We start from the raw sequence: 27,854 nt of genomic DNA, 5'->3' as shown, positions 1-27,854 counted from the left end.
TTCGCAAGAATTGTTTCACTTGGCGGTGCCTCTGCTATATTGTAGACTGGCACGGTTGGCAGGCACCAATTCTCACGAAGTGATGCTGTGTAAGAACGGCTTTTGATATCACTTCAATCTGTGTAGAATACGTGATATCCAGGATGGTAGACAAAACCAGAAGAGGAAAGAAGGAGCAGCCTCAGTCATGAGTCAATGCTAAATGTTTTTTTTTTCTCTTTATATTACAATGATAAAAAAAGACTTGTCTTCGCCAAGCAGCAGACACCCCTAGAAAGATTTAGTGTGCTCTACACACACTGAGTGGAGATGCTCGCGTTTACGCTCTGCGCTTTGTGGGGAAGGAAAATTTTCCTAGTTTTTTAGAAGTCTCCGGAGAGAGTGCAAAGAGTTCAGCAACCAGTGAGCAATAGTGGAGCGTGGAATGCTTAATGTCGGGGATTCTCTCATTGGAAAGCAGAGTGTTCGTGCATCGTACCAACGATGACAGCTTTGACAAAAATATCTAGAAGAATATTAAACTGGGCAAGTTGATATCGGTTCATAATTGGCTCATAAAAAGTCAGCGCCTTGTTCCTGTGATTCTTGCATCTTTCTTCATCCTTGTTTGATTGTGCTGTTGTCAATTATGAAGGCATGTGCTTTTGTCGAAACGTTGACATCGATGCGGCAGAGCCGCATCGATGGGTGCTGCCGAACTTAAAGGCCACCGGATTTGGTTTCGTGCAAAAAAAAACAGTATCCCGGTATGACCGAAGTGCAAGAATACTCTGCTATCGAAACTTCGGCTCACGTGGTCAAAGTTATTCCTAGCCGCCCGCTGCGGCATTTTAGTAGTATTTACGCAGAGTAGAACTGGTGTTTGGTGAGAGCTGTGCGGCACGCAGCAGAAACCGTGCCAGCATCAATGCCTGGAATAAGATTATGTAAGCTGTGTGTTGTGCGATGGGAACTCTAAAGACGCGCTTGAAAAAAAAAATGTGACCAGTGCGTGAGTATAGAGCCCCACGTGGAGAGTTACATTTCACAGAATTCCCGCAAGATATTTATAGCCATGATCGAAAAGTATAGGGGCCTTAAAACTGCTAAGGGCAAATAATGTGAAGCACTCTGAGTTAATATATCACCCTCCCTTTGTCAATGCACGCAAGCACAAAATAAATAGCATTGAAGGGCACACTTTTATAAAAACGAAACTTAATTTTAGCACGCGCTCCAACCGTGCATCGTCATTACGTTGACCACGCTGTAAGACATGCCGCCCAATGTTCACGAGGCCTTGACCATTACCGCCAATATCCCCGCCTCGCTCGAGTGCCCGATTTAGTTCGATTGGAAACACTGATTGGGGTCCGCGTCCAGGTGTGTTGGCATTAGTGGCGGCTCCTCTCTCTCTCTCTCTCGTACGATATGGGGCGCATAAGCAGAGTGAAGGCCTGCCGGGAGTAGGGACCAATCAATGAGCGGCCATGAATCGTCATGGCGACAGCAGCGACCAACTTGCGCATCGACCACCCGAGCGCTTCTGTCCGAGCAGTGGACGACTCACTCCCTCCCCATTTCGCGCCGCGCTGACCACCGCTTGCGAGTGGGTTCGGCGCAGCATGGGCGGAGGCCATCACGGGACGGTTTCCCCTAAGCTGTCGTCCCGGCAAAGTTAAGCGGAGAGGGCTGACTCGGCTTGCAAATAACTAGTGGCTGGCACTGCATTCGCTCGACAACGAGTGAAGGGGTCGATCAACGCTGGCACGCGGTAATAAAAAAAAGTTGATTAACCATAACTATTACATATCAAGGCAGGAAATTGGGATAGTTGATTGGGACTCATGCTTTGAGGAAAAGTAACAACGCTAACAACGAGGGACGAAAGTGTGCCCCTCTTGTTAACGCTGTTACGTATATTTAAGAATGAAATGATGTATGGAATTTAAAGTCAACTGCGCAAATGGTGCGTAGGACACGTGCATAGAGACAAAGACGACGGACTCGTACAATTGAGTCGTCATTTACTGCGTTAAGCGGTCTGCCTTTAAATTGTTTTCGCTGATTCTGCATAGTCTTCATTGTGGAGCTTGCGGAATGTTCCTGCTCAGTGCTACGTCGATTCTCTAATAGCTTCTGCACGAACTTTGTCTTCACCCTGCCTTCAATTAATCAATACTTAGCATATAAATACACCGATTAGGACTGTCGTGCCTTCTGTCATGCCTTCTGGCACATTTTCGTATTTGCTCCTCTATAAATTTCAAACCTCATTTCCGTATCTCTTCCCGTGCGCTCTTGACGACCATTCAAAGTTGACGAAATGAGAGCGACGTGATACGTATACGTTATACTTAAGAAATCAATTTTCCAGGACTTAACTGCTTATTTCAGTAAAACAGAGAAGGCAAAAAATTGTCTTATGTTGCCAACAGGTCCGTAACGTAGTCTACAGAAAAGGATGACATCAAAACGCGGTAAAACACAAATGAACATTCGGAGGCACTTTTGTTGCTTTGGTTGGAATTTGCTTTTTTATATTTATTTATTTTTCTTTCACGGCCGAGATTATGCCACTAAGATTTAGGCGACCGTTTCGAGTATTTTACCAGAATATTAAACGCAAAAGACGAATATATCAGACATGCTACTAATGAAGCTACTGTGGTCGCCTGTTGACATGAATATTTCCAGGGAAGTGAGACACTCTTTCTAACTAACGTTTACGAACGTGAAGAGTCACAAAAACTTTGACTCATAATCACAAATTAAGGAACGCTGTAGAACTGAGGAACTTAACCGAAATGAACTTTAATAATAAATGGTGTAGCAACAAAATGGCCTCAGCTCTGTAATCACAATAAAATGACACTGACGATGACAATAATGACAGTAAACAATCGTCCCCCGTTCTTCAACCATGTTGCGCCTTTTCGCGCTTTCATAGTCATGAGTGAAAAATCAGGATACTTCAGCACCATGCAGTTGACGGGCCAGTTGGTTCGACCTATTAAAGCAGCAGTGATTGAAGGACAACGCACACGAGAATGGCAAAACTAACGGCGCGAGCGCTGAACTAAGAACTGAGGTTTATTGCATACACCACAAGGTGTTGTCTTCAGAGATGCTTGCGTGTTTTTCGGCGTGTTCATCCATCAATCGAACATGGGAGTAGAATCCTAAGCTCCCCGCCATGGTTGCTTAGTGGCTATGGTTTTGGGCTCCTAAGCTCGAGGTCGCGGGATCGAATCCCGGCCACGGTGCCGCATTTCGATGGGGGCGAAATGCGAAAACGCCCATGTACTTAGATTTAGGCGCACGTTAAAGAACCCCAGGTGGTCTAAATTATTCCGGAGTTCCCCACTACAGCGTGTCTCATAATCAGATAGTGGTTTCGGCACGTAGAACCCCATAATTTTTAGAATCCTATAGGCTCTGCGTGCAAGTACGCCTCTTCCGTGAACATGTGCAGCTTCTCCCAGAATAAAGTAATTTGTCCAACAGTGGCTGCAATTATACTGACGCGTCGGCAGAGAAAGAGGAAGCAAGGATAGGAAAGGCAGCGAGGCCAACCGGACGAGTCTGACTTGCTGCCCTACACTTGGCATGAGGAAAATGTAGGATAGTAAGAGGAAAATAGGGAGGCGGTGAGTACTGGGCACACGCAGGAGGATTCAAGGAGGGACTGTGTGTCCTCCTCTCCACTCTAAGAAGTATTTCTGTAAGATTTGTTGGCGCTGAGCCGTGCTCCCTCAAGGGCTGCAGAAGATAGCGCCAACCTTTTATTTCAAACAAACCACTTAGTAGTAGTTAGACTTTGTATTGTCAACTTACCAACGGCGTCCGTGTGTTCTGCTGGACAAGGCTAACAAAGACGCAAATGAGCCACGTAGGAAGTTCCCTCTCGGTAAGCTGTCTCCGTCCTTTGAGGCTCTCTCTAGAACTATTTTCACCGGTAGAACACACGAAGCCAACCGTCTCATACACTAATTGACTCGAATAATGGTGACAAAAGATTCTCGTGACGTTTTTCGAGCTACTTGAACACTTTACACACGACCGATCAATTTCATATCAGAAGCACGGAAGTCTTTATCTTATAGTTTGTATGTTTCTTTCTTAAGAAATTAACGTGCTAGAGTGTTTTATAATTTTCAGTCGATGTAAAAGATGTTCATTGTTCCATCCTTTATAATGAACTGTCGACAAGCATGACTGAGTGTAATTTGTGCGCTAACATCTCCTTCTATCATGTCAAAAAAGAAAAAAAAAGAAAACTTATGGAGATTATGGTTTCAAAACTTTTCCGCGATAAGCACTGGCGTTTTTTTTTTTTTTCTTCTGATAGTTATGAAGACTCAGGCACATGGGTGAAAATAAATGACCGGCTAAAATGCACGAATATCTGTACCTCAACAGCGTGGGCACAGAATGGAGGAAGAGTTCATGAAAGTTGCCAACAGAGTAAACAGGTAGTTTAGAAGAACTTCTTGCTGGGCGAGTTGGTGCATAGCTGTATCGGGAAGCGTTGCGCGTACAAACGGACAAATACAGGAAAAACACAGTTGGTGCATAGCTGTATCGCGCGCAACGCTTCCCGATACAGATATGCACCAACTCGCCCAGCAAGAAGTTCTTCTAAACTACCTGTCTAACACAGAGGTTCTTTTATGAATGTTTCTCCTACACCTTTTTGCGCTCTATCCGTTTACGTCTTTTTTCCTGTGTTTGTCCGTTTGTACGCGCAACGCTTCTCGATACAGAGTAAACAGGGGAATTGAAAGTGTAAATATACCATCCGGAGTCATCAAAAAGAAAGTGAGGGGAAAAAAGACAGTATATTGAATGCAAAGGATGGAAACAAAGATGACCATGAAGATTCACAAGAATGGCAAGAAAGAAATTAAGAAGGAAAGTGCATACCATAATACAAAAGGCTACTAGTTGCCTTTTAGTGGCTACTACAAGCCTTGCTATAGTTGAGGCTCGGGCTGGTTGCGTAGGCACGAAAACATATTGGAGCAAATATTCGCAACAAGATTGGGCATGTCTCTGCTGCAGCGAAAATCCGGAGACGACTCAGCACATATCCCAATGGAATGCGAAGGTATTCACCAAGTGAGACCCGCAGGTAACGTACAACATCCAGAAGCGCTGAGACTTGAAGCAGATGGAAGGTTTAACCGGTCAGCTAGCAGTCGAGGTAAATAATAGCCGTTTGGAGTATCGATGGGGAAAAAAATCATAAGAGATTGATGAGACCGGATCTACTACAGGCATGGTAACTGCAGAAGTTAGGCTTAGATGTTTTAAGGAGATGTAGGCGAATTTATAGGTTGATAAGCCTGTATAAATTACCTGATCCGCTCAAGAGGCTAAGTGACTTGTAACCGCCCCATTTCAAAAGTGATGCCAATGAATAATAATAATAATAATAATAATAATAATAATAATAATAATAATAATAATAATAATAATAATAATAATAATAATAATAATAATAATAATAATAATAATTGCATTAGGGCGGGCCGAATTGGTTAAGGGGTCCATGTCGACAAGGTAATCCCGATGCTAATGTTAGGTATGGCTGCACTCCTCGGTTTGTACCTGGCAGTGAAGAGGTGATCTGTTCCGTCTGCTTGACCTCTAAAAAGTGTGTATAAAACAAACAAGCCGTTACATAATTACAACGTAAAATGTGCCGTATCAGGAAATCAGGCCTTTCATAGCAGGTATTGTAAGTAAGGGCCAGTGCTATGATAATTGTAACGATCGTGAGCAGAAACCAAGACAAAACAGCGCGCGGAACTTAAGAAGCTGAAGAAATATTAAAGCTGCAACACAAATGCGTGATCGCTCTTTCTCTCGCGCTTTCTTGATAAGGCTCTGCAATTCCTACGTAACTATAAATTATCTGTCCTTGTACGGTGATAGGCGATGCCCCCCTCAGTTTAGAGACGCCCAGATCATTCGTTCTTTGTGCTGCTGCTTCTGGCAATGCCCCAGCTCCAGTTAGAGACTGGCCCGATCTTTCGTTTTTGTGCTGCTGCTTCTGGCAATGCTCTTCACACCGACAGCTTCTGCCTGTATCGAGTTCTCCTGAGCAAAGAAAAAAAAAAGAGAATATTTCAGTTGTTAGTTCAGGGCTCGTGGTATCTGTCTTACTGTTCTTGTATCTGGTGCCTTGCAAGTGGTGTTGGTAGAATAAGGATAGTTTTTGATGCGAAAGCGTCAAATGGCCCATTGAGTGAAAAAGCCGGCGTCTTTCATCTGTAGCAGCAAAGCGGCACCTAAACTCGCTTCGCAATTGGCTGCGACGCCACGTCACGAGCTGCACCTCGTGACACAAAGGGAACACCTGCTGAAACGATAGCGCGCCATGTGTTGCGTGAGGGGACAAGGCATCGCCACATTGGCGGCATGCGGCGTTGGCACCGCAGGCTGCTGCTGCTTGCTATCTCGGGCAACACGTACCGCTATGGTACATTACTCTCAGCGCAAAACTCGAAGGGCCGCTCAGCGCCGTTCAATTGGACATTAATGCTTTCGCATTCACAACTCATAAGATGTGCTTGTCCTCCGATTGTTTTTATCACCTATTCCGAGCAGCGCGTCCCTGAAAATTTCCTTGCTACTGCGAGGCGAAAAGTTAACTGGCAGAAATAATCGGAGGCCGAATTAATAAAGCGTTTTTGTTTGTAAGAGACCTTTGCCATTGGCCTACAGCCTTCGCTAATATGTCCAGCATCACCATAGACTGTCATTTGCCCTTACGAAGATTGTTTGTGCATAAGAGCGTTTTTGTGAATACGGGCCCAGAAGCTTAATGTCGCTCGAGTTCCTTACACGTAAGGCCTTATATGACTCGTAAAGTGAAGGATAGCTCGCTTCGTTCAGAACTATAGCTCGCATCCTTGTCCCCTCATTTTTTGGAACAGCCGCCTCGATACGCCGACCACTGGTGACAAGGAACGATTCTGTAGACATATATGTCTACGCACAATGCGTGTACCAAGTGTGATCGAGCGGCTAATGTCCAGAGAAGTGACAGGTGCTTGAAGGCATTTTTTTTTTTTGGCTGCGCTAGCTCTGATAATCGCAATCGCTGAGGCTTCGCAGGTCATGGTGGACTACTAGAGAACCCTCGGTGCCCTTCGTCGAGGAGCGTTTTAATTTGTTGGCATTCTTAAGGTACTCCACGCACTTTCCGGGGGCCAAGTATCTATCTATCTATCTATCTATCTATCTATCTATCTATCTATCTATCTATCTATCTATCTATCTATCTATCTATCTATCTATCTATCTATCTATCTATCTATCTATCTATCCGTTTCCCCGCCTACCTGGGTGACTGGGTAGTCCGTGGTCGAATGGGTAGCGCATTGGACTGCTGTAGTGAGGGAACAGAGTTTGAAACCAACCATCGGGCTAACTTCGGTCACAGAGTCATGTGTACATACGTGCCGGTCTTCAACGAATCTCTTTCATGCCGAATTGGGTCACTGGGTATATGCCAGTAGGTGCGCGCCGCTCTTCAAATGAACGTATTTGACGCCAACGTGGGTAGCTAGGAATGTGCCACTCTACAATGACTAAAAATATCCCTTAGGTTTATCCAATGCTGAGCGGAATCGAACCCACGTCACAAAGGTTCCTCAAGGACAGCAACCCCACGCTTTAGCGAGCTGCGCCATGAATGCACTGGGTATGTGCCGCTGTTCAATGAACCTCTTTCACGCCAACGCTTTAGCGCGCTGCGTCATGAATGCACTGGGTATGAAGCTCTCGCCAACTTAGGTCCCTGAGTATGTGCCATGGTGTGCGGCAAGCGAGGGAAGAATTCTTAGCGTTCAAAGGCACCGGCGCGCAACGCTTCTCGTCTCGGAGGCTCCGCGCGGACTTCTTGACAGCGCCACCACATAACGCAGCGTGTCCAGAAGAAGCGCGAGAGAGGAGCTCGGTTGCCGCATGACGCGTTTCTCAGCGTTCGCACATTGGGTTATGAAGGACGCCGAATTGGAGGACTCCGTATTAATTTTAGCGTTCTTTATCGTGTACACAAAGCACGGTACACGAGCGCATTTGCATTTTGTCCCCATTGGAATGGGTGTCCCGTACAACCGTAGCCCTCTGGCCGAGAATCGAACCAGCAATATATTCAGCAGCGCAACGGCATAACCATTGAGCCACCATGACGCGTTTATTTCTAAAGTACCTTGAAAGTATAACAAAATAATTTTTACACTCTTTCATAACGTTATACAATACTCAGGTACTTTTGGAATTTTCCTTAGTATTTTGTACCTGATCGTACAAACTTTCTTTGAGTATGTCGTACGTGTCTGGGATAGATGTTCTCAACCACGGTGATTGCGCAAGCCATCTCCCTGAATGTTTGTTGTGGCCAGTAGCACAAATCCTCTCAAGAAGACGTCAAGATCGAAGTGACGTTAACGCACGGTGAAACACGGGGGTACGAGCTGCCTCCGGAGAGAAACCATGGACAGGAGACTAAGCATGTTCAGAGGAACCTTTAATGACTGAGAAGCAACTGTCTAACGCCCATCTTGTGTCCTTCCGCTACTTTTTTTTACTTACTTCGCTATATGCCTCTGACAGTGCCCTACGAACAACGCCGGATCTCAACCCTTGGCATTCACCTTTGCTTTCATGGCAGCTGTTCGCGGCTTCGTTCCCGCTGGCACCACTCCTGGCGCTGCTGTACAACATGTTCGATCTTCGGATAGACGGCAACAGGCTTCTCTGGCTCAACCGAAGGCCCGTGCCATTCAGGGATGACGACATCGGTAAGTTGGCGGCCACGCCATGTGCGGGGCTGTGCTTGCCTTAGCATATCGACACGGGTACGGACTTCATTACTGGTGCTTCATCTGAGGGCACTTTGACAACTCGCTTCTTGTGAAAACGGAGTGCTTTTTGGGTAAGGTAGCAAACCAAGCACAACGCGGTCAACCTAGAGTTCATGGAGCTCAGATTAGCTTCCCAGCCCTGCTTTTCCTTTTCTCTCTCTTATGAACTGTTTTTGGTAGAAAGATCAATTTTGCATTTCGTTTATACGCGGATTTTTTAATTATCTCTTTTATTACACTTTTATATACCTTAGATAGATAGATAGATAGATAGATAGATAGATAGATAGATAGATAGATAGATAGATAGATAGATAGATAGATAGATAGATAGATAGATAGATAGATAGATAGATAGATAGATAGATAGATAGATAGATAGATAGATAGATAGATAGATAGATAGATATAGATAGATAGATAGATAGATAGATAGATAGATAGATAGATAGATAGATAGATAGATAGATAGATAGATAGATAAAGTGGTGATCGGAAGAAAGACGAGGAGCTCAACCAAGGCCGCGCATGGCTGGCTACCCTACACTTGGGGTAAGAGAAAGGGGTATGTAGAGAAGGCGACTGGACTGTACGACCACTTGTGACTGTCAGTGAATTCCTCTGCGCGTGTTCACAATTACTGCTTCTTTCATCCTTTTAGTCTACAGTAATGTACGAAGTTTAACGATTTCGTAGGAGTTCAATGGTGTAATAACAGCAGAAAATACGCGAAAAGGCGAGTGTCCGCACGGACACCTGTGGCGACTGCTTTACTTTGTCCAATCTTTTGCGCTGTTATTGCAATGTTGATCACAGCTACTGCGAAGATTCTTGTGACAGTGAATGGAACACCAGTCAGCGTTATGCTCTCCACCCGTTCTTATTGAATGGTTTCCAGGTTCGCGTATTGGCTGCTGCACATACTCAATTAGGATATTGGCACGCCCTGAAATTTGGCTATATCTCTTTTAAATATATTGTCGTGGCGTCACGAAACTCGAGATACAAACGAACTTCTAACCAGGAACAGTAACAAGAACGGACGGCTTTTAATACCGCGCGCTAGTCACTGCTTCTTCTTCTTGCTCTCTATGTTTTTCACAAGTGCCGATATGTCTTGTTGTCGTCGTCGTCTTTGCCGCACTACAGACCCGGCATTGCCTCCCTTCCAAGGGAAGCATCGTCCCGATGCACAACTTAAGCGTATGCATGTACTAGCCACTAAAACGTTAGTCACTTGGAAAAGTTCTACTTCATGCGCACCACGTGCACCACTTCGAGTGGGTGCTTGTGGCGCCGCGAACAAGTTTCACCATCTGGCACGGCCTCGTAGTTCACGTCGTTCAGGCGTCGGGTAACTGTGTATGGTCCAAAATATCGCCTTAGTAGTTTTCAGAAAGTCCCCGACGCCGAATGGGTATCCAAACCCACATTCTCTCGCCGGGTGTGTAGGCGACGAATTTGTGTTGACGATTCTACCGCATTGCGCCCTTGTCTTGCTGGTGGCGGATGCGCTACACGTGCAAGCTGTCTAGCTTCTTCGGTACCTGGAGCAAATTCTTCAGCATCTGCATCGATGTCATTGCACTCGTGCGGCAGCATTGCATCCAACTTTGTCGTGGCTTCGCGACATGTGTACCGAACTGAATGGTGTCCTACGTGTCGTTTTTTGTTGAGCGGTGTTATATGCGAAGGTTACATAAGGCAAAATCTCGTCCCAGTTCTTCTGTTCCACGTCGACATACATGCAAAGCATGTCTGCGAGTGTCTTGTTCAAACGCTCCGTAAGTCCATTCGTCTGGGGATGGATGATAGGCTGTCGTTTTCCGGTGGACTGTGCCGCTGAGTTTGAGGAACCGCATTTAGAAGTTCGGCGGTGAAACGCGGTTTCTCTGTCAGTAATTGCTGCCGCTGGGGCACCGTGCCTATAAGGATGACGTTTTCGACGAAAAATTCGAGCTGCTTCAGCTGCTGTTCCCCGCTGGGTATCTTTTGTCTCCGCATAACGGGAACGGGTAGTCAGTGGCGACAATAATTCACCTGTTTCCTGTAGTTGATATTGGAAACGGTCCAAGAAAATCCATGACAATTTTGGCGAATGGCGCTCCCGGCACATCTACGGGATATGGGAGACCAGTTGGCTTGTCGGGTGGCGCTTTGCGTCTTTGGCAGTCAGGACAAGTGCGTACGCGATGTTTAACATCGGCTGGGAGCTTCGGCCAATAATACTTGCGCCGCAGTCGGGACAATGTTCGTGTGTAGCCCAGATGACCTGAGGTGGCCTCATCATGACACGGCTGTGAGTATTTCATTGCGAAGCGAAGCAGACACGACCAGTAAGTAGGTGCTGCCCGTCGGAGAAAAGTTCTTCTTATAGAGGACATTGTCCTTCAAACAAAATGACGCCAGACTTCTTCTAAACAGTCGGGGCACGTCTTGGCCTCGGCCTTCCAAGAAATCAATAAGCGGAAGCAGTTCTGGGTCGTCGCGCTGCTGCCGTGAAATGGTAAATGTATCGACAAGTCCCAAGAGTGCAGCGTCCATGTCCTTATCCTGGGTGACAATATTAATTTTACACAGGCCGCACTAGTGGTAACCTTGAAACCAACTCCGCCGGGCCACCGTTCACTCGCACACCTCTCTATATCCCGGTCCAGATGTTCACCTAATGCGTTTATACCACTGTCTGCGTAATACGTTTCCCAACAATTGCTTCTCCTTCCTGCAGTTCGATGAAAAAATTTTAAGGGGCTTTACTACAGGGGCTTTACACGTAACATTGTAAGACCTTACTGATATTAGTGAAATAAACATAAACACGTCGCACAGTGAATGACGACTGAGAAAGCTTCTGTACACTTGGCAGCATACGCGGTGGCGGTAGCAAATAGAAACTATTTATTACGATAGAAAAGAAAGGGGTTTAAAGATAATTTACGGGCAGACAATGTTAAACATATAACGTCAATTAGAAGGAACCCCGAATCCGCTACCCCTTATAAATTTAGCGGAGCATAAGGGCAAGATAGAGAAACTGCGCCCCTGTCTTTATTTGGCCGCGATTGCACAATACCACCTAAGCAGCACACTGCAGTACATGGAGCAACTACACTCTTCCGGAGATGCGTACGCCCGGTCAAATACAAAATGAGAAATGCACAAAGAAAATAAGGCATCGAAAATACAAATAAAAAAAAAAGCTCAGGAAAGATGCACAACATGACTTAATCAGTCGTCATGGTAACGGCATTTCAGTGGCTCGCGTGCCCGGCTAGATCTCGACTGTGCACCGTAACGACCTCTGGAGCGCTACTTAGACAAAGCCGGCGGCACCGATAAGAAAGGTATCGATTTGACGCGTCTCCCCCACAGAAAGTCATTGTTTGCCTCGTGGGCCAAGCAGTCTCCTATCCGGGCTCGCACGCCGCCAGCTGCATGAGCAAATACACATGGTGGTGCGCGCGTGTACATTTCTTTCATGGTCACGGCAGGCTCTCGATCTATTGTGGAAGCCCGCAGCAAGCCGCTCTTACTAGGAAATGCTCACGACCGGCAGACATGCCGTCTCGGTTGAGTTCGCAGATGAAGACGCGCCGCTTCTATGAGGATCTCAGAAGGCAAGAGAACGAGGAAGTCTTTAACGACTTCCTCGTTTTTGGGGAACAGGAGGGTTTTCATGTGGGCCGCAAGGAACACGCGCTTCTCACCCCCATTGCTTCGCACCCCCCTCTCTTTATTTTTTCTTTAAAGGATGATCAAGGCCACGCTAGAAAACACAGTTGCTTAGCTACTGATTTCAGAAACACCGGATATCTAACTAGAACACAAGCTTTCCCATTCTCTTGCACGTTCCATACCCTACAAGGATGCAGGCTCCAAACTGTGCTAACCCAGTACGTGCATGCGTTGATCAAGTTAGCAGAGAAGTTCTAACGAACAATCAAATGCAAAAAAAAAAAAACCATGTGCACCACAGAATAGCCAAATAGACGTGGCTAGAAATGATTTGATAGTTTCGCCCCAAGGGCTAAAGAAAGCTTACATTATGGGGTTTTACGTGCGAAAACCGCCATCTGATTATGAGGCACGCCGTAGTGGGGGACACGCCGTAGTGGGGGACATGCCGTAGTGGGGGACACGCCGTAGTGGGGGACAAACGGGTGTTTTCTGGATGTCGCCCCCATCGAAAAGGGCACAGCATTGAAACAGATAGCACGTGAGGCAACTGCTACGGCGCAGCAGAAACATCGCTCTGGCAGCTTTTAGGCGTAGATACCCCCCGCCCCCACACACACACACACACACACACACACACACATACACACACACTCAGCTGATCGGCACAGGTGGGAGTGGAGATAAGCCCCGACTACGCATAAAAAGCGAGCTCTCTTATGCTTGCATCTTCAACCGCAGCTGCCATCGTCACCATCTGATCAAATGAGACGCATCAGTGCTTCTTAACGAAAATCGACAGCCAATTTTCATGCTTGCTGTCAGGGCTACGAAAAACGTTACCTTCTACAAAAAGTAAAGGCGATGAGTTTTGCAACTCTTTTCTGCATTTATTACGCGCTGTTCACGAGCCACCATCTTGGGCGCATGCAAGAAGAGAGTTGTCAACCATGAACGCAGTTTCGATTGTCCATTCACCCCAGCTTCATCACTGCTACTGCAAGTTTCTACTGTCAGCAAGACTAAAGCTTTCTGATATCCAAGATTAGAAAACGTTCGTGCGTATTCGCATGACACAAGTTTTATGTCACATGAGCATAACATCAACGGAATCATGAGTCACATGTCCAAAATTTTTGCTGACTAACCAAAGGGCAGATAGGATTCGAGCTCAAGTTTGACCCCAGTAAATTGAACGACGTGATATCGCACGGTCATACCAAGGGAACACGCAAGTAAAACAAATCAAGTACCGGGAGAAAATTGCCAGCTTTATGTTCGGTCCTTATCACGGGCGCACTAAGCACTCGAAAAAAAAAGCATGGTATTTATGGGTGCTAAAATTTGTAGAAACAAACGCAACACTTAAATAAATTTCGGTTGAATAATCAAAATTGTTTTAACATAAAAATGTCGATACCCGACGGTAGATGACATGGGAAACGATCGTGTGCTAAATGAACCTTAAAACCATCTTTAATTAAAACATTGTGCCAAAAATTACTCACATGAACTTCTTGTAGCAATTATAGGATATGCTTGAATGTAATTGAATCTCACGCGCTCACAGGTATGTGGTTCCACCTGTTCGGCTTCATCAATGTGTGCGGCGTCGTCAGCAACGCGTTCCTCATAGCATTCACCTCCACCTTCGGAAGGAACCTCAAGAGCGACTACAGGCGGTTCATGTTCGTCGTCGCATTCGAGGTCAGTGGTAAATGACAAAGACTTCAAAAGGGGGCACCACTTGCTTCCGAAAAATCGTCACACAGTGGAACTTGAACCGAAACGCCCGTATATTTCACTTATCTATTACGCGTTGTTTGTATGCTACAGAATTGTATTGCATTGTCACTCCGCGCATTGTGTAAGAGCCTTAGAAGCACAACTATAAAAATTAAATTGTAGGGTTTTACGTCTCGAAACTACACTGTGGGTTATAAGCGGCGCCATATCGGAAGGCTTCGGTTTTTTTTTAACGTACAACGAAATCTGCGTACACGACTCTTCTTCCACTCCGCCTCAGCCGGGAATCGCACCCGCGACCTCCTATACGCAGCAGCAGGACGACGTAGCCACTGAGACACCGAGGTAGGTAGATTAAGAATCTTCGGGAAGGAAATTCGTGAGACATATGTCATTAATTTTTTTAACTTGCCCTGCTGATCAGTAAGCATTGATCTATCCTAAGAAATGGCCATCGTCTCTAGGAAAGTCACGTACTCGCTTTTCGTCCCCTTGCACGAGCGTGCTAGGCTAATGATTTAATAGTCGCCGTGTATTTAGTCTCCAGTGAGAAGGGCTTGTTCAAGGTGTCTTGACGTTGGCAAAACATAACCACGCATTTTTTGTGCTGCTAAGGTTCACACAAAAGAAATAAAGCGGACATGCGAGGTCTGTCGCAAAATTTCGTGCAGTACGTTTAAAAAAATGTTTCACAGACTTTAACATACATCAATGTGATCACCTTCAACGTACTCCCCATTAGACAAAGTACACTGGTTCCATCTCTTCTTCTATTGCTGGAAGCACCCTTGCAAGTTCTCTTCTGTTAAGTGCTTCAGCAGCGGTGTCACTTCCTTTTGAATTGTCGTCTCACATCTCCGAAATGCCATCCCCGGAACACCAGTTTGCATGTGGGGAAAAAAAAAAAGATCATGAGCCCTTCCACTCTGTGAAGGTGGATGACCAGCGAAGCTTTTTAGGCACAACAAAGAGGTGACACAGAATTTTGAACAAAGGTACGAACATGTTTATTGTCCTGGGCTGGTATTTTGTAGCGATGCGTTACGCTTTATTCTATACTAGTCTTATCATCCACCGCTCACGGCCGGCTGATCCCGTTGATAACGTGAGCTGACCATCGCTCTGACCACTGACCAAGCGCGAAAACCGCGAAACAGCATTAGCATCGGAAAGGCATCGCTACAAAATACCGGACCTGATCGGTGGTCATTGTGACGATAAGTACGCATACACATTAGCGTATCACCTCTGTTATTAAATCAGTTCGTCTCGTAAGACCGACATACGTACACCCTTAAGCAATGGCTCATATCCCCGTAAACTCGGTCTCCCCATTGCGACGACAGAAGAGAAGTGAAATTCTACGCTGGAATAATGAGCGGCAACGGAGCCAGCATTGAAAGAAGACGATGACGAACGCGTCAGTGGCACGAGCGCGTTCGCGCGGTTGCGCCTGAGAGGCGACAACTCTTTCCGCTTGGTCACCTTTTCAGGCGCAACCTACCTCACGCACTACGTCATACATTCACAGAGAGACATCGTTTTAGACACAAGTGGCCGTTAAACCGAGCTCCGACGCGAGCGGCGATATGCGTTTGCGTTTGTTGTTGGCTCTATCACTCTCACTTTTATTGCGATAGCAATTATATGGACACTCAAAAAGGATTTCTGCCATCGGCGTCACCGTCGCCGTCGCCGTTAGGTTCCGTATGACGTCAACGGCGATGAAATCGTCGCCGCGCGCCGGACGCTGTATGTGCGAGTGAAAGGGCGCGAGGGACGCGCGCTTTCACGGGGAGCGAATGCACGGCGGAGAACAAACGCGCGTTCTGCGCCGTGCTCTCTGAAGGGCTGCAGAATTAAGCGTCTTTCCTCCTTTACAATCACCATATAATATATATATATATATATATATATATATATATATATATATAATATATAGAGAGAGAGAGAGAGAGAGAGAGAGAGATAGCAAACGCGACTTCTTCCGTCGCGCGAAAGACCGTGGGGGGACGGGAGGGAGGGAGGGGAGGCGACGTTTAGCTGCGGCACCAAATGCGTATTTATATATAAAAAAATCACCGCATATCCACGACGTCAATGATAATGAGTGGGCGAAGCACCGGGGGATCATTCGGGTAAACCAGAGCTACGGACGAGAGAGAAAGAGAGAGCGCGTCGGGAACGAACGCTCTTGTGCACCGCAGCGCCCCTAGCTACGGACGACAGAGAGAGCGCACGTCGGGAACGAGAGAGAAAGAGCGCGCGCGTCGGGAATGAACGCCCTTGTGCACCGCAGAGCCCCTAGCTAGAGATGAGAGAGAGAGAGCGTCGGGAACGAACGCCATTGTGCACCCCGCAGCGCCCCTAGCTACGGACGAGAGAGAGAGAGAGCGCTTCGGGAACGAGAGAGAAAGAGAGCGCGCGTCGGGAACGAACGCCCTTGTGCACCGCAGCGCCCCTAGCTACGGACGAGAGAGAGAGAGCGCGCGCGTCGGAAACGAGAAAGAGAGCACAGCTGCGCCTCTAGCGGGAGCGGCGAGTACTATAGCGTGGCTACAACGGCGCGACGGGGGACAAGGCTCGACCCTAAGGAGCTTCGCCCCTAAAACGTTGCGAGGCGAAAAGGTGGTAAAGACTTCCGACGCTGCTCGACGAGTTTCCCGTTCTGATCTCGTCGAAAACCTCCGAGCCGCCCCCAGAGGCCCTGGCAACAGTCAGCAACGCCGCGCGCGTTCGGTGCAAACGCGGGCAAAACGGCGACGGCGTTGACAACAGTTCTGCGCGTTGCTGGTGCTGCTGCATGTCCAAGTTTATACAGCTGATAAAACTACTATCCTTACTCCGTTTAGCTCTCTACTAAGTTGCTATCGCAATTGATGCTTCGCCTTTCGGGTGAAACTGCGACATTTCTTTAGGGGAGAGTTTTCTCGCGGGGACGCCATAAAATCCCAAATCCTAGCCATAGCTTCGCTGTAAAAAAAGTGACAGGGGGCTAAATCCGGCAAGTAGGAAGGGTGTTCCAGCACCCGCCGGGGTGGCTCAGTCAGCTAAGGCGTTGCGCTGCTGAGCACGAGATCGCGGGATCGAATCCCGGCCGCGGCGGCCGCATTTCGATGGAGGCGAAATGCAAAAACGCCCGTATGCTTGCGTTGTAGTGCACGTTAAAGAACCCCGGGTGGTCAAAAATAATCCGGGGCCCTCCTTTACGGCGTGCCTCATAATCAGAACTGGTTTTGGCAGGTAAACCCCAGAAAGAAGAAGAAAGATGTTCCAGCACAGTGACAGAATGGCCTGCCAGAAACTCACGCACTATCAATGCAGTGTTTTGGTATCGCGGAATCCAGCGCACCTCTTCAAAAAAAAAAAAAATGGTCGCAAGCGGTGCGCACAATCTTTCAGACGCCTCAGAACCTGCAAGTAGAAAGCTACATTGATAGCTTGACCTACAGGTACAGATAGGCGGACCTCAACCACTTAGTATACAGTATACGTCTGACGAAAAATATAAACCAATCCCTAAGGCAGTGCAATCTAACACAGCTTCTCAAAGCGATAGTTGTCACGAGGACATAATGCGATAAAATGGCACGTGACAAGTGCCGGACGTTTCAAAGAGCGACTTTAGTACGAAAGAAGCATGTGCGCGATCGTGGCTTACAATAGAGCACTGGGCTGCTGCGCTGAAGGATATAGAGGTTCGATTTCGGTCACGCATATCTTTATATCATTGTAGGCGGACTTCACCAACATTGGAGGTACCTGACAAAAACTCGAGGTGTGTTGACCTGACCGTACGCGAGCGGGGGCGTCACGGTGTGCACGGAATCGCAAGTTCGTGCACTTTAATAAATGAGAGCGTGCAAGCAGGCGGCCGGTGACGCATGCGCGCACAACTGTCGAGACGTCGCAATCATCCCATTCTATAACGTTTGTGTTCGCAGTTAGTTGTGCTAAGTAGTTCTTTTGGCCTTGGCTCATATTTCTTTTTCCACTTCGTGCTCTGCGACTTCTTCTCGCTGTCGAAGTCCTAAATCCAAATTTCGTCCACGACCCTGTGCAAGAATTCATCGCTGTCGTCTGAAGTTTTTCAATCAAAACGCAGCCTTTTTTGGTCGTATAATTTTTGCTGAGGAGTCAGTAATTTCGGCACCATCTTAGCGTAAACCTTTTTCATTTCCAAATTATCAGTCAAAATTTGATGAACGGACACTTTCCCAAACCAAGTGCTTCAGCTATCATTCTAACACCAATTCGGCGGTCACAGGGCACAATAGAACGCTCACGATCAATGCTTTCACCTTCGCGCGTGGTGGAGGAAAACTCTGATCTTGCATCATCCTTGTGGTCCTGACGGCCTTCCTGAAAACGCTGGACCCACTTACACACAGTTCTTTAAGTTTAGGACATCTTTTCGATAAACCTTTTGCAACATTTCATAAATTTCTTCACCATTCTTGGCCAATCTCACAATAAATTTTATATTGAATCCTTGTTTCGTCTGTTCGTCCATCTCCACATCGCACCGTTTTGCACAAAAAATTAGTTGCGCAAGAAGTGCAGGCATAAATTCTGCCATGTCATACACCAGTCCGGTTCGTACTTGAAGTCATCCGCGTCCTTTCTAATGTAGAGAGCGAAGGCGGCGCCGCTGCACTCTCTCCCACTTTCTTGCTGACTCACCGCATAAACTTTTGGGAGACTTCGTAGATACGAACGAAACATACAAGCCGCTCATGTGTGTCGTTTGTATGTGTCTGTTTTACTGTTTTATTCAAGTTTTAGCAACACTACAACTTTGAATAATTCAAGGAGTCATTTAATTGTGAGGTCGTGCACGGCCGCGGTAATTTCTTTTTACGACACTTTTGATGACCACTCAAGAGCAACGCTAAATCAGTTAAAACTGTTATTCTTTCTGAACTTCGTTTTCATTCAATTGGCGTGTAAATGTTTGTTATTGAAAAAAATGAAGGCCACACTTGCCTTTCTTGAAATTCGCACCGAATCCTCAGTGCCGGTGCGTAAGTGTGACGTCAACACTTTTCAAAGTATTTTCTCGATTTGGGCCGCTTTGGAGACGGAAAATATCTTCAAGCTTTCTAGGTCAAGCCTTCTGTTCTTTCAGGATGCAATATATGCCTTCTTTGCCGACATACGATTGACTAGATCCGACCAAACGCTGCCAAAATTTATGATGACAATGAAAGCAGGAACTTAAGGTGTGGGCGCCCAGTCTATCGCATTTGCGTCTTTTCTGGCTTATACAAAGCCCCCTTTCACGGTACTCATACAAATTAACATCATTCTTCTTTAGTGTTCCTTGAATGAAGAATGATGAACGCGTTCGCATGAACAACTCACATTGATGTAAATTATGTGCATTTGCGCAGCATCTCGTTTTCGGCGTCAAGTTCATCCTCACCCTCGCCATTCCTGACACTCCTGCTGCTGTGAAAAACGCCAAAACAAAGGTGAGCAACATATTACGAGCACAGAGGACATTATTTGGTAGATCGGTATACACACACAACAACAAGGAAGAAAGCCGGTCATTAATCAAACTGTGGCCGTGCGGGTTATCGTATGCGATTTGTCAGGCAATAGGGAGCTCCCGCCTGATTCACAAGAGGCAAAGTAAGCAAGACGCCGAAGCATTTGTTGCATTCAGAGTGTGTCGCTACAGCAACCGGTCCTGTTTCATTAGCATTGTGCAATTGATGTCATCGCACCTGGAGTCATGAAATAATGACGAATTAATGAAATATTTACGTAACGACTATCGGCGATCCGATTTGCCGTTATACATTAGTTTCATCAGTTGATGTCGTTGCCGTGTGCTTTGGTCCGTATAATCGACGGGTCCGAAAGATGGGCCATAAAAAATCACTCGCGACTGTATTTGTCCATTTTGAAATTGGTATATTGCCCTAAATTATACGCAAATGAAAAATCTGAAAATATTTTTCTCAGTACGACGATCGTCAACTAGCGCTAAGGATCGGAAATTTGCCACAAAATCGTACACGTTGGCAGATATCAGTGCACCACGTATACATACATAAAAGCACCCGCTGCGATTAATTCTTAAATTTTTCTGTCGCAGACGTGTGTTTCCTGACACTTTGAACAGCTCTCCATACCCTTATGGCATGCCAAGTTGCATGGAATCATTTATACGAGAACATATTGCTCTCGGGCGTGCACGTTCACTATCAGCGAGCGGTTTCATTTCAGCGTCTTAATGGGTAGCGCACCCAGGATCTCTGCCAGGCGGGGGGGGGGGGGTTACATTTTTGTGGTGGGGGGAAAGCAAGCACTTTGCATAATATGCAATTTCCTTGCTTTCGCCAGAGGAATCCAACAGCAAATAAAATGCCTAATAATTAGAATAACACAGTGACACCAAGGATGATGACGATGCTTATTTCTTCAGCGTTTTATACTCAATGCAATTTAAGAGTTAATGAATATACATAAACACAAGACATGTGATAGAGTGCTTTCGTTAATCAGGAAAATTCGACCTCAAGCCACCTCCTGAATTGTAATGACAATGTGAACAGAGCACTGAAGGTACACGTTGGACTGGTGGGGCTGGACGCGTAAGGGGGGGGGGGGTTCACTCGGATTCAGGGGGGGGGGGGGGCAGAACACCCGTAATACCCCCCCCCCCCCCCCCGTCGGTGCGCCACTGGTATGAATGAAATGTAGTTCTCGCAGAACTAGACGAACCTGAGACCTTAGAATGTTGTTACAGCGAAGGTGTTTATAGCTAGGGTTCCGTGAATTTTTCTTCTGCGTGAACAAATACTCAGGTCCCGCGCGAACGCGCTCGTGCCACTGCGCGCGCGTTCGTCATCATCTTCCACAACTGGCCCGTCGGCGTCCCTCGGATATGCATTTTGAGTAGATTAGTTATCAATAGGCACCGTTTCAATATCAGTAGACTCTCGGGTAGATAATAAAGATTTCTCAAAGATTTGCCGGCATGCGACCCGCGTCGGCCATGTCTACGTTCGCACCGCCCTCTCTCTGTCGGCGTTCCAAGCGCCTTGCGTATCTATTTTCCTTTCATTCCGCTCTCCCGTGGTGGCGGTGCCGTCGAAATGTCACGCGTGTCTAGTTTCCTCCGGCTCCTCGGGGCGGCGGTCCCGTCGTCCACGCGAATAAATATGAAAAACTAGAAAGACAAGTTGCCGTTCTCAATTTTGAATTTCACTTCTTTTCTGTCGTCGTAATGGGGAGGCCGCGTATAGTCCGGACTCTCGAAGAGCAACGCGCCTACTTGCTAAACAGCTTCGCTGGTCATCCACCTTCACAGAGTGGAATATGGCTCATGATTTTTTTATACTACATTGCGTCAGTGAAAACGTAATAAAGTTACTCTTAATTATTCAACACTACTAAATGTGTCAGATAGACCGATAGTGAACATTGATTGGCGCACGATGGATTACCCAATTACACATGAATGTGTTATTCGTTTAGAATTTCGTGCATGTTCGCACGAACTGACAGGTCAGTTGCCACACGACGCTCGTATAAGCAGTGCCGGTGCCTAACGTCACTATATAATGCGGCGGCGCCGCCGCCACACACACGGTAAGGCAGATAAGGTCCTTTTGTTGTAAGGGTGGTTCACGTGACCTGTGATGTCGTGTACGGAAGGTACTTTAGTTCCCGTCGGTGTACAAGACACCATTGTTGACAGTAGCGCTTGTGTCCGTCGTACTTTCTATTGTCCTTGTGTTTCCTTGCACTTAATAATTACATTTAGCTTTTTGTTTAGGTAAAATCCACACAGATAACTTGAGGTATATAGTGCAAAAGGGCACGCAGGACGACAGAGACGAAGACACAGCACTGTGTTTTCGCCTTCTCCGTCTCCTGCATGCCCTTTTGCACTATACCTCAAGTTACGCAGTACAAACTAACCCACCAGTCTGTTCTTTTGAAGCCTATACTGCCGTGAATTTTCTCTGAAGGTAAGGTTAATACTCCTGGCAAAGTAATGAAAAGTTACTTGAAAAATATTCCACACGGCGCGAACAGCGCGGAATTTCATTCTGCTCTACCTGCCTGCACTTAGCTTCGCTATGACGCTTCGTCCAGACGCATGCAGCTTGCCTGTACCATACGGCACTTGCCGCATTACCACTGCATGCATGCAGGAGCGGCAATTGCTGTCACACATGATGTCCAAGGTGGCCACGCTACAAGACAGACTTCTCGGTGGCTCGGTAGCCACGACCTCCCAGACGGGCAGTGCAGCCGCCATGGCGACCATGGCGGCGGCGGCCAACGCTGTTAGCGAAGCCTCGGCCGGTGCCGCGCAGCCACTGCGACGCAAGCTGTCGCTGACGCGCGAGGAATGACACGAGGACCGGGCAGCACCACCGGTACCAACCACTGGGAGCTGCTGCGAGAGCACTTCGTTCAGGACCGTCGCGTGGATCCCCTTCGCCACGGCCTCGCTCCAGAGGACCGCGTCTATCATCAAGAGGCGCCGCCGAAACACGGTCATCCTCATGGACGCTTGAACAGTACAAAACACGAAGTGCCAGCACGCTGTCACGGGCACCCGATTCCCCGGTTTGTGGGCTTACAACCTGTCGGGCTGCCCCTAATCGACTGGACAGACTGTAGACAGACTGTGGATATAAGGAAAGTGGAATCTTCATATGTTAGAGAGAGAGAAAAAAAAATTACAGAAAGGCAGACAGGTCGGCCTGAGCTGTAACTTCCTCTGGGCTGCTACTCCACTTCATGTTAGAAACAGCAAAAACTTAACTGACAACATTAATTTAAGATTCCCACACCAGCACCCCTATGCCACCACATACAGTGTATAGACCGCTTATAACGTAAGTCACCAGAGTCGCGAATATCCGCACTATAAGCGGTACCGCACTATAACCAAAGCAACCATTTTCAAGGCCCGCACACATGCAAAACATGTGCACCGAGCCGCCACGCGTATGCGACAGTCGAGGAATGCGGCTAGAACGTTTGCATTCAATTTACAGTAGAATCTCGTTAATTCGAACCAAATCACGCGGCGGCGCCTCCGACCGGCATTGCTCCGGCACCGCCATAGAGTGAAAGCTTAGGAGGGACCCTTCAATGTCGCGCGCGAACAAAAAATAAATAAATAAAAACGCGGCGGAAATTTCACCCTCTCTCAAATGGCAAGGTCGCCGATTCTGCGTTGCGCCGGAACATGCATGTACGTGCCGACGTCTCAGCCACGCTACCGTAGCCACGTGAGAAAATGACAGTGAACCCTTCTTTCTCTTTTATGCTTCCTCTACTTTTTAGTCGCGTGTTGACCTTGCACGCTGCGGCTACCACGCAGAGGGAAGCAGCGGCGCTGTCCCAGGCCGGCCAACGAAACTGCCCACGCCGGCAAACGGCCGCTTCCCGACAACGGCAGAAAACGAAACTTCGGGGAGCTGGCGCCGAGCCGGCTGGAGCGGCGGCGCCTGCGGGCGCGCACGGTGACAGTCGAAAGTGAGGGAGCTACAAGGAAGGGCAAGGGGAGACACCGAAGCGGCGGAGTTGCCGAGGCGAAATCCGCTTCCCTGGCGCCCTCCTCCCTCACATTCCACGATCTCCGCGTCCGCCCTTCGCCGTGCCGTGCTGGCGCCGCCCATTCCCTCCCTGAAGTTTCGTTTACTGCCGTTATCGTGAAGCGAGCGTCGGCCGGCGTTGGCAGTTTCGTGGCCCTCGCTCGCTATGCGCGCAGTGATATTTTCTCGCACTCAAGGTTCTGGTTTCAGCCTCACCGGCTGTTCGTTCGCACCACGTGCCCTTCTCCTCCACTTCGTCTCTCTTTCTTCCTCGAGCACTCCTTGGGGCGCCCGTTTGAGGGGCGCGTTCGCCGTCTCCGCTGACTTCCGTACTCCCAGGCAGCCGCACTGTAACCGGTATTTCGTCTCACGCGGCTGCACTGTAAGCGGTATGCGTATACATGGAGTGCTATGGGAAAATTAACGGGAGTCTGAAAAGACCGCACTATATCCGGTCCTACACTATAAGCGGTTACGTTACAAGTGGTCTATACTATTTTGAATTTTCACAGGGTCTCCTGGGGCCTACATAATTGAATAAAAATACATGTGTTCGGAAAAGCAAATATACTGGCAATGTTTTGGGGACTTTACCATAAAAATGCACTAAAGAAGTGAAACTTTCTTGAAATTCATGAGGTCATGCTGGATCATTTGCCATGGTCATGGCATAAAGTTCAAGCCGAGAAGTTTCTTCATTCATAGACAATCTTCCAGAAGAAAATGTAAATAGATTTTTTAAGAGTACAGTCCGCTAACCTACCTAAGCTGATTTATTGTTGTGTTCGGTGACCTTTGAAGACTGTAACAACTTTTTGGCTATGTTTGCAAAAGTACTCGACGAATGACCAGAGTGCTGTCTGTTATATGACAATTCACATGAGGTAGTTCAGTGTGTGCAACTGCTCATGCAAGAAAATGCCAGTTCCGTCCAATGGTTGCAAAAGCTGCAATCATGCCTTTATAGCAACTGTATGCACAATCTCCAGTAAAGTTGTCAAAATGCTAAGTTGTGTGGAGAATCTAGCTTGAGTACTTATGGCAGGTTCTATTCATGAGCATGCTGTCATAAGGTGCCACTGTACCAGACAGACTTGAGGGAAGTGCTCTGCTACTATGTGCTACAGACTGCTCGAATGTCTGGAGCAGAGGACAATTTCTGAGGCCATAGAAAGATCATGAGGCAAGTGAAAAACAACAAAGTTTCTGTTGGAGGAATGTGCTAATGTGGTGAATTAGCAAGAGAAATTGTTTACTCTCTTTGCCATACCATGTAAACTTCAAGTGTTCAATGCAGTGGATGTCACTCTAGACAAGAAACAAGATATTGTACACCTAGTGATGTTTGTGCCATTTTTGTGACTTGCCAACTGCAACGGAAGCACAGTGTTGACAAAGACTTCCACAATATCACGATGGATGCCATACTCGTGTGTGCACAATAGGAATTCTGCCTACATTTGGTGCATTTCAAGAGAGTGACACAGACAAGCACCTTCCTGTTATATTTGCGCTCAAGAAGGCACCCAAGCTTGTACAAAGCTGGAGCTCTGTTCTAAGGCAACCATCATACTCACAGTGATGCCTTAGAAGTTAAATCATAAGTATGACGTGATGTGTTCAATGAGTACTTTTTTTGTGTAAATAGTCGAAATGCCAACACTGCACAGTTACCATCATCATTAGAAATACAGTTGCGAGCAGCCCATTTCAAAACGTTGCGGTGTTGCAATAGCTGGGTGTGTTCAGAATGGAATGTGTTGGGCATAGAAGAGGTAGCATAAAGATGACAACGAACAACCAACTTGTTTTAATACCGCTTGATTTTCACCAATATATATAAGCACAAGCAGGTTAGTGATACATTAGTGATAACACATTAGTGATAATGCATTAGTGCAACACATTAGTGATACATTTGTAAGTTATTAAACCAAAAAAATATGATATTGCATGTGGCAATGTAAAGGAAGAATTTCTATCTTGCTTCTGTGCTTTACTGTTTCTTTTCCCCTGGTGTGTTAATTCTCGTGCCTATAAATATATATATTGGTGTCGATCAAGTGACAATAAAACCAGTTGGTAGTAGTGCTCCCTTGTCCCGTCTTCTTTGTGGCGTCTTTTCCATGCCAAACATGTTCAATTGCAAGTAGCCCACGTCTGGCATTTATGTTGCAACGTTTCACTTTTATAATGCAACAATTACAAAGGTTACCAAAAGAAACGTAATGCCCCACAATTTTCCTCTTGGTAATACAGGAAACCACGTTCCCACTCTACTAATAAGCACTCAAACCTCCTTCCTTGCAGTGCAACTTTTAGGAGCCCAAAAAGATGAAACAGTAAGAATACCAATTCAGAGACACAGAGCAAATGGGGAAGCAATGTCCAGTGAAAATATTGTGGTTGCCCGCTGTGTTTTTAAAATTCTGAGAACAGGCATTACAGTCCTAAAGCGAAATGTTTCTTTTTCTTTTTGATGTTCTCTTCATTCTCTCCACTACCAGGAATCCAATCAGTGTCAGTGACATTGACTCAGTGGGCTGCTGAAGTAATGCCTTCAATCTAAAGACAATGCAACTTTGCACATATATACAGGAAACATCAATGTTGCTAACTAAATTGCAATGTGATTACTTGTATTCCATGATCAGAAAAAATGTGGGGCATTACAATTTAGGCCAATCCATGTACAAACCTATTTTGATGCACGGTATTTTGCATGTTGGTTATACAAATGCATGGTGGCTTGTACAGTTTGGCAATTGACAGGTCATCACGTCTGTTTGTTGAAAGAGGGTGCTGGTGTTCTGCACTACACCTCCTTACAGGCACTGTTCATTCAAGAAATGTTGTTCAGAATGTAATCAGCTGTACAGGACAAATTGTGACAATCTCCACTAGCTTATGGTTGGGTATTAACCACAACTATCCTGTAATAATCACGTTACTACAAAGGGTCACTGGAATGACAATCACTGGAACGTATGTAGGGGACCTACTATTGGCTACATAACAATTGTTCCGAGTTTCTTAATGTAAAAAAAAAAAAAAGCACGAGTGCGACAATTGATTTCAAGCAAATGAGGACTTCTGCAAAAGTGGCAGCATGTCGCACAAGATATTCAACAAAAGAGACACTTACCAAGTTTGATTCTTGAATGCTGCCATCACTTTCCAATGGGCATAGAATGTTAGAATGTCCATACAGGGTGCACGAGGTATTTGTGGACACAGCTTAGAATCGCCATAGAAGTCAACAATATTATTCTATCAATCTAGGCACCAAGCTTTGTCTTCATTAATTCCTGTGAGACTTATCAAGCAGATTTATTCTAAGGTAGCAGCTTCCAGTCTGACACAAGAGATAAAGCCGTACGCCGTCCTAATAGACCACAAATATTTCGAGATCGCTACCTTCTTGAATGTCATGAAATCCTTTGCTCTTGGGGTATGGCAGGAGTTCATGGTCAATTATTATCACTGACAACAAGAAATAAGCTCTGCGCTGTCAGATGTCGTTCAGGCGGCTCATTTTCTCTAGCAGCTGCAAGCCATTATGAGTGAGGGCCCTGAGAAAACAACTACGGCATTGCTGAGCAGCTTCAGGTGGCAGAGTCAACAGCCAAGCTTTATGCGTATGATGTCATTAGGCACCACTCCTAAGTAATGAACTTGTTTGAAAGGGCCCCGCGCGACCCAAGAGTGGCTGGCTGTGAACTTCTGCAGCTACCTTCTGCCTCAGTGTGTCTATAGTTTCCATTAGAAACCTGCTACACTGCTATTTATGAGGGGCATCACTCAAAATAAGGCTAACAAACGTCCACGCTATGCCAAAAACTCACTAAAGACTGATACTATTGTGGAAGCGCTGCTCAACATCAACACATACTACCTAGTCTTACATGCAGTCATTATCGAACGCAAATTCACTCAATAACTTAAGTTAAAGAAGGTTTTATTCAGCTGTCTTAGAAAACAGCAGTATAAGGAAAAACATTAA

General features: G+C 46.5%; 1 protein-coding gene across 1 annotated transcript in view; it reads left to right on the top strand.

Annotated features, from left to right (window-relative positions):
- The window catches only part of LOC119448352 (anoctamin-7), a 72,830-nt gene extending 48,230 nt beyond the window's left edge, over positions 1–24,600 (top strand). The window contains 4 exon segments of the mRNA XM_049665153.1: positions 8,666–8,795; positions 14,104–14,240; positions 19,673–19,753; positions 22,454–24,600. Coding sequence (XP_049521110.1) covers positions 8,666–8,795; positions 14,104–14,240; positions 19,673–19,753; positions 22,454–22,657 — 552 coding nt within the window. The 3' untranslated portion in view covers positions 22,658–24,600.
- The last annotated feature ends 3,254 nt before the right edge of the window (positions 24,601–27,854 follow it).

Source organism: Dermacentor silvarum, chromosome 4, assembly GCF_013339745.2.
Source record: "Dermacentor silvarum isolate Dsil-2018 chromosome 4, BIME_Dsil_1.4, whole genome shotgun sequence".
NCBI classification, from domain to species: Eukaryota; Metazoa; Arthropoda; class Arachnida; order Ixodida; family Ixodidae; genus Dermacentor; species Dermacentor silvarum.
This window is presented reverse-complemented; position numbering and strand designations above follow the sequence as displayed.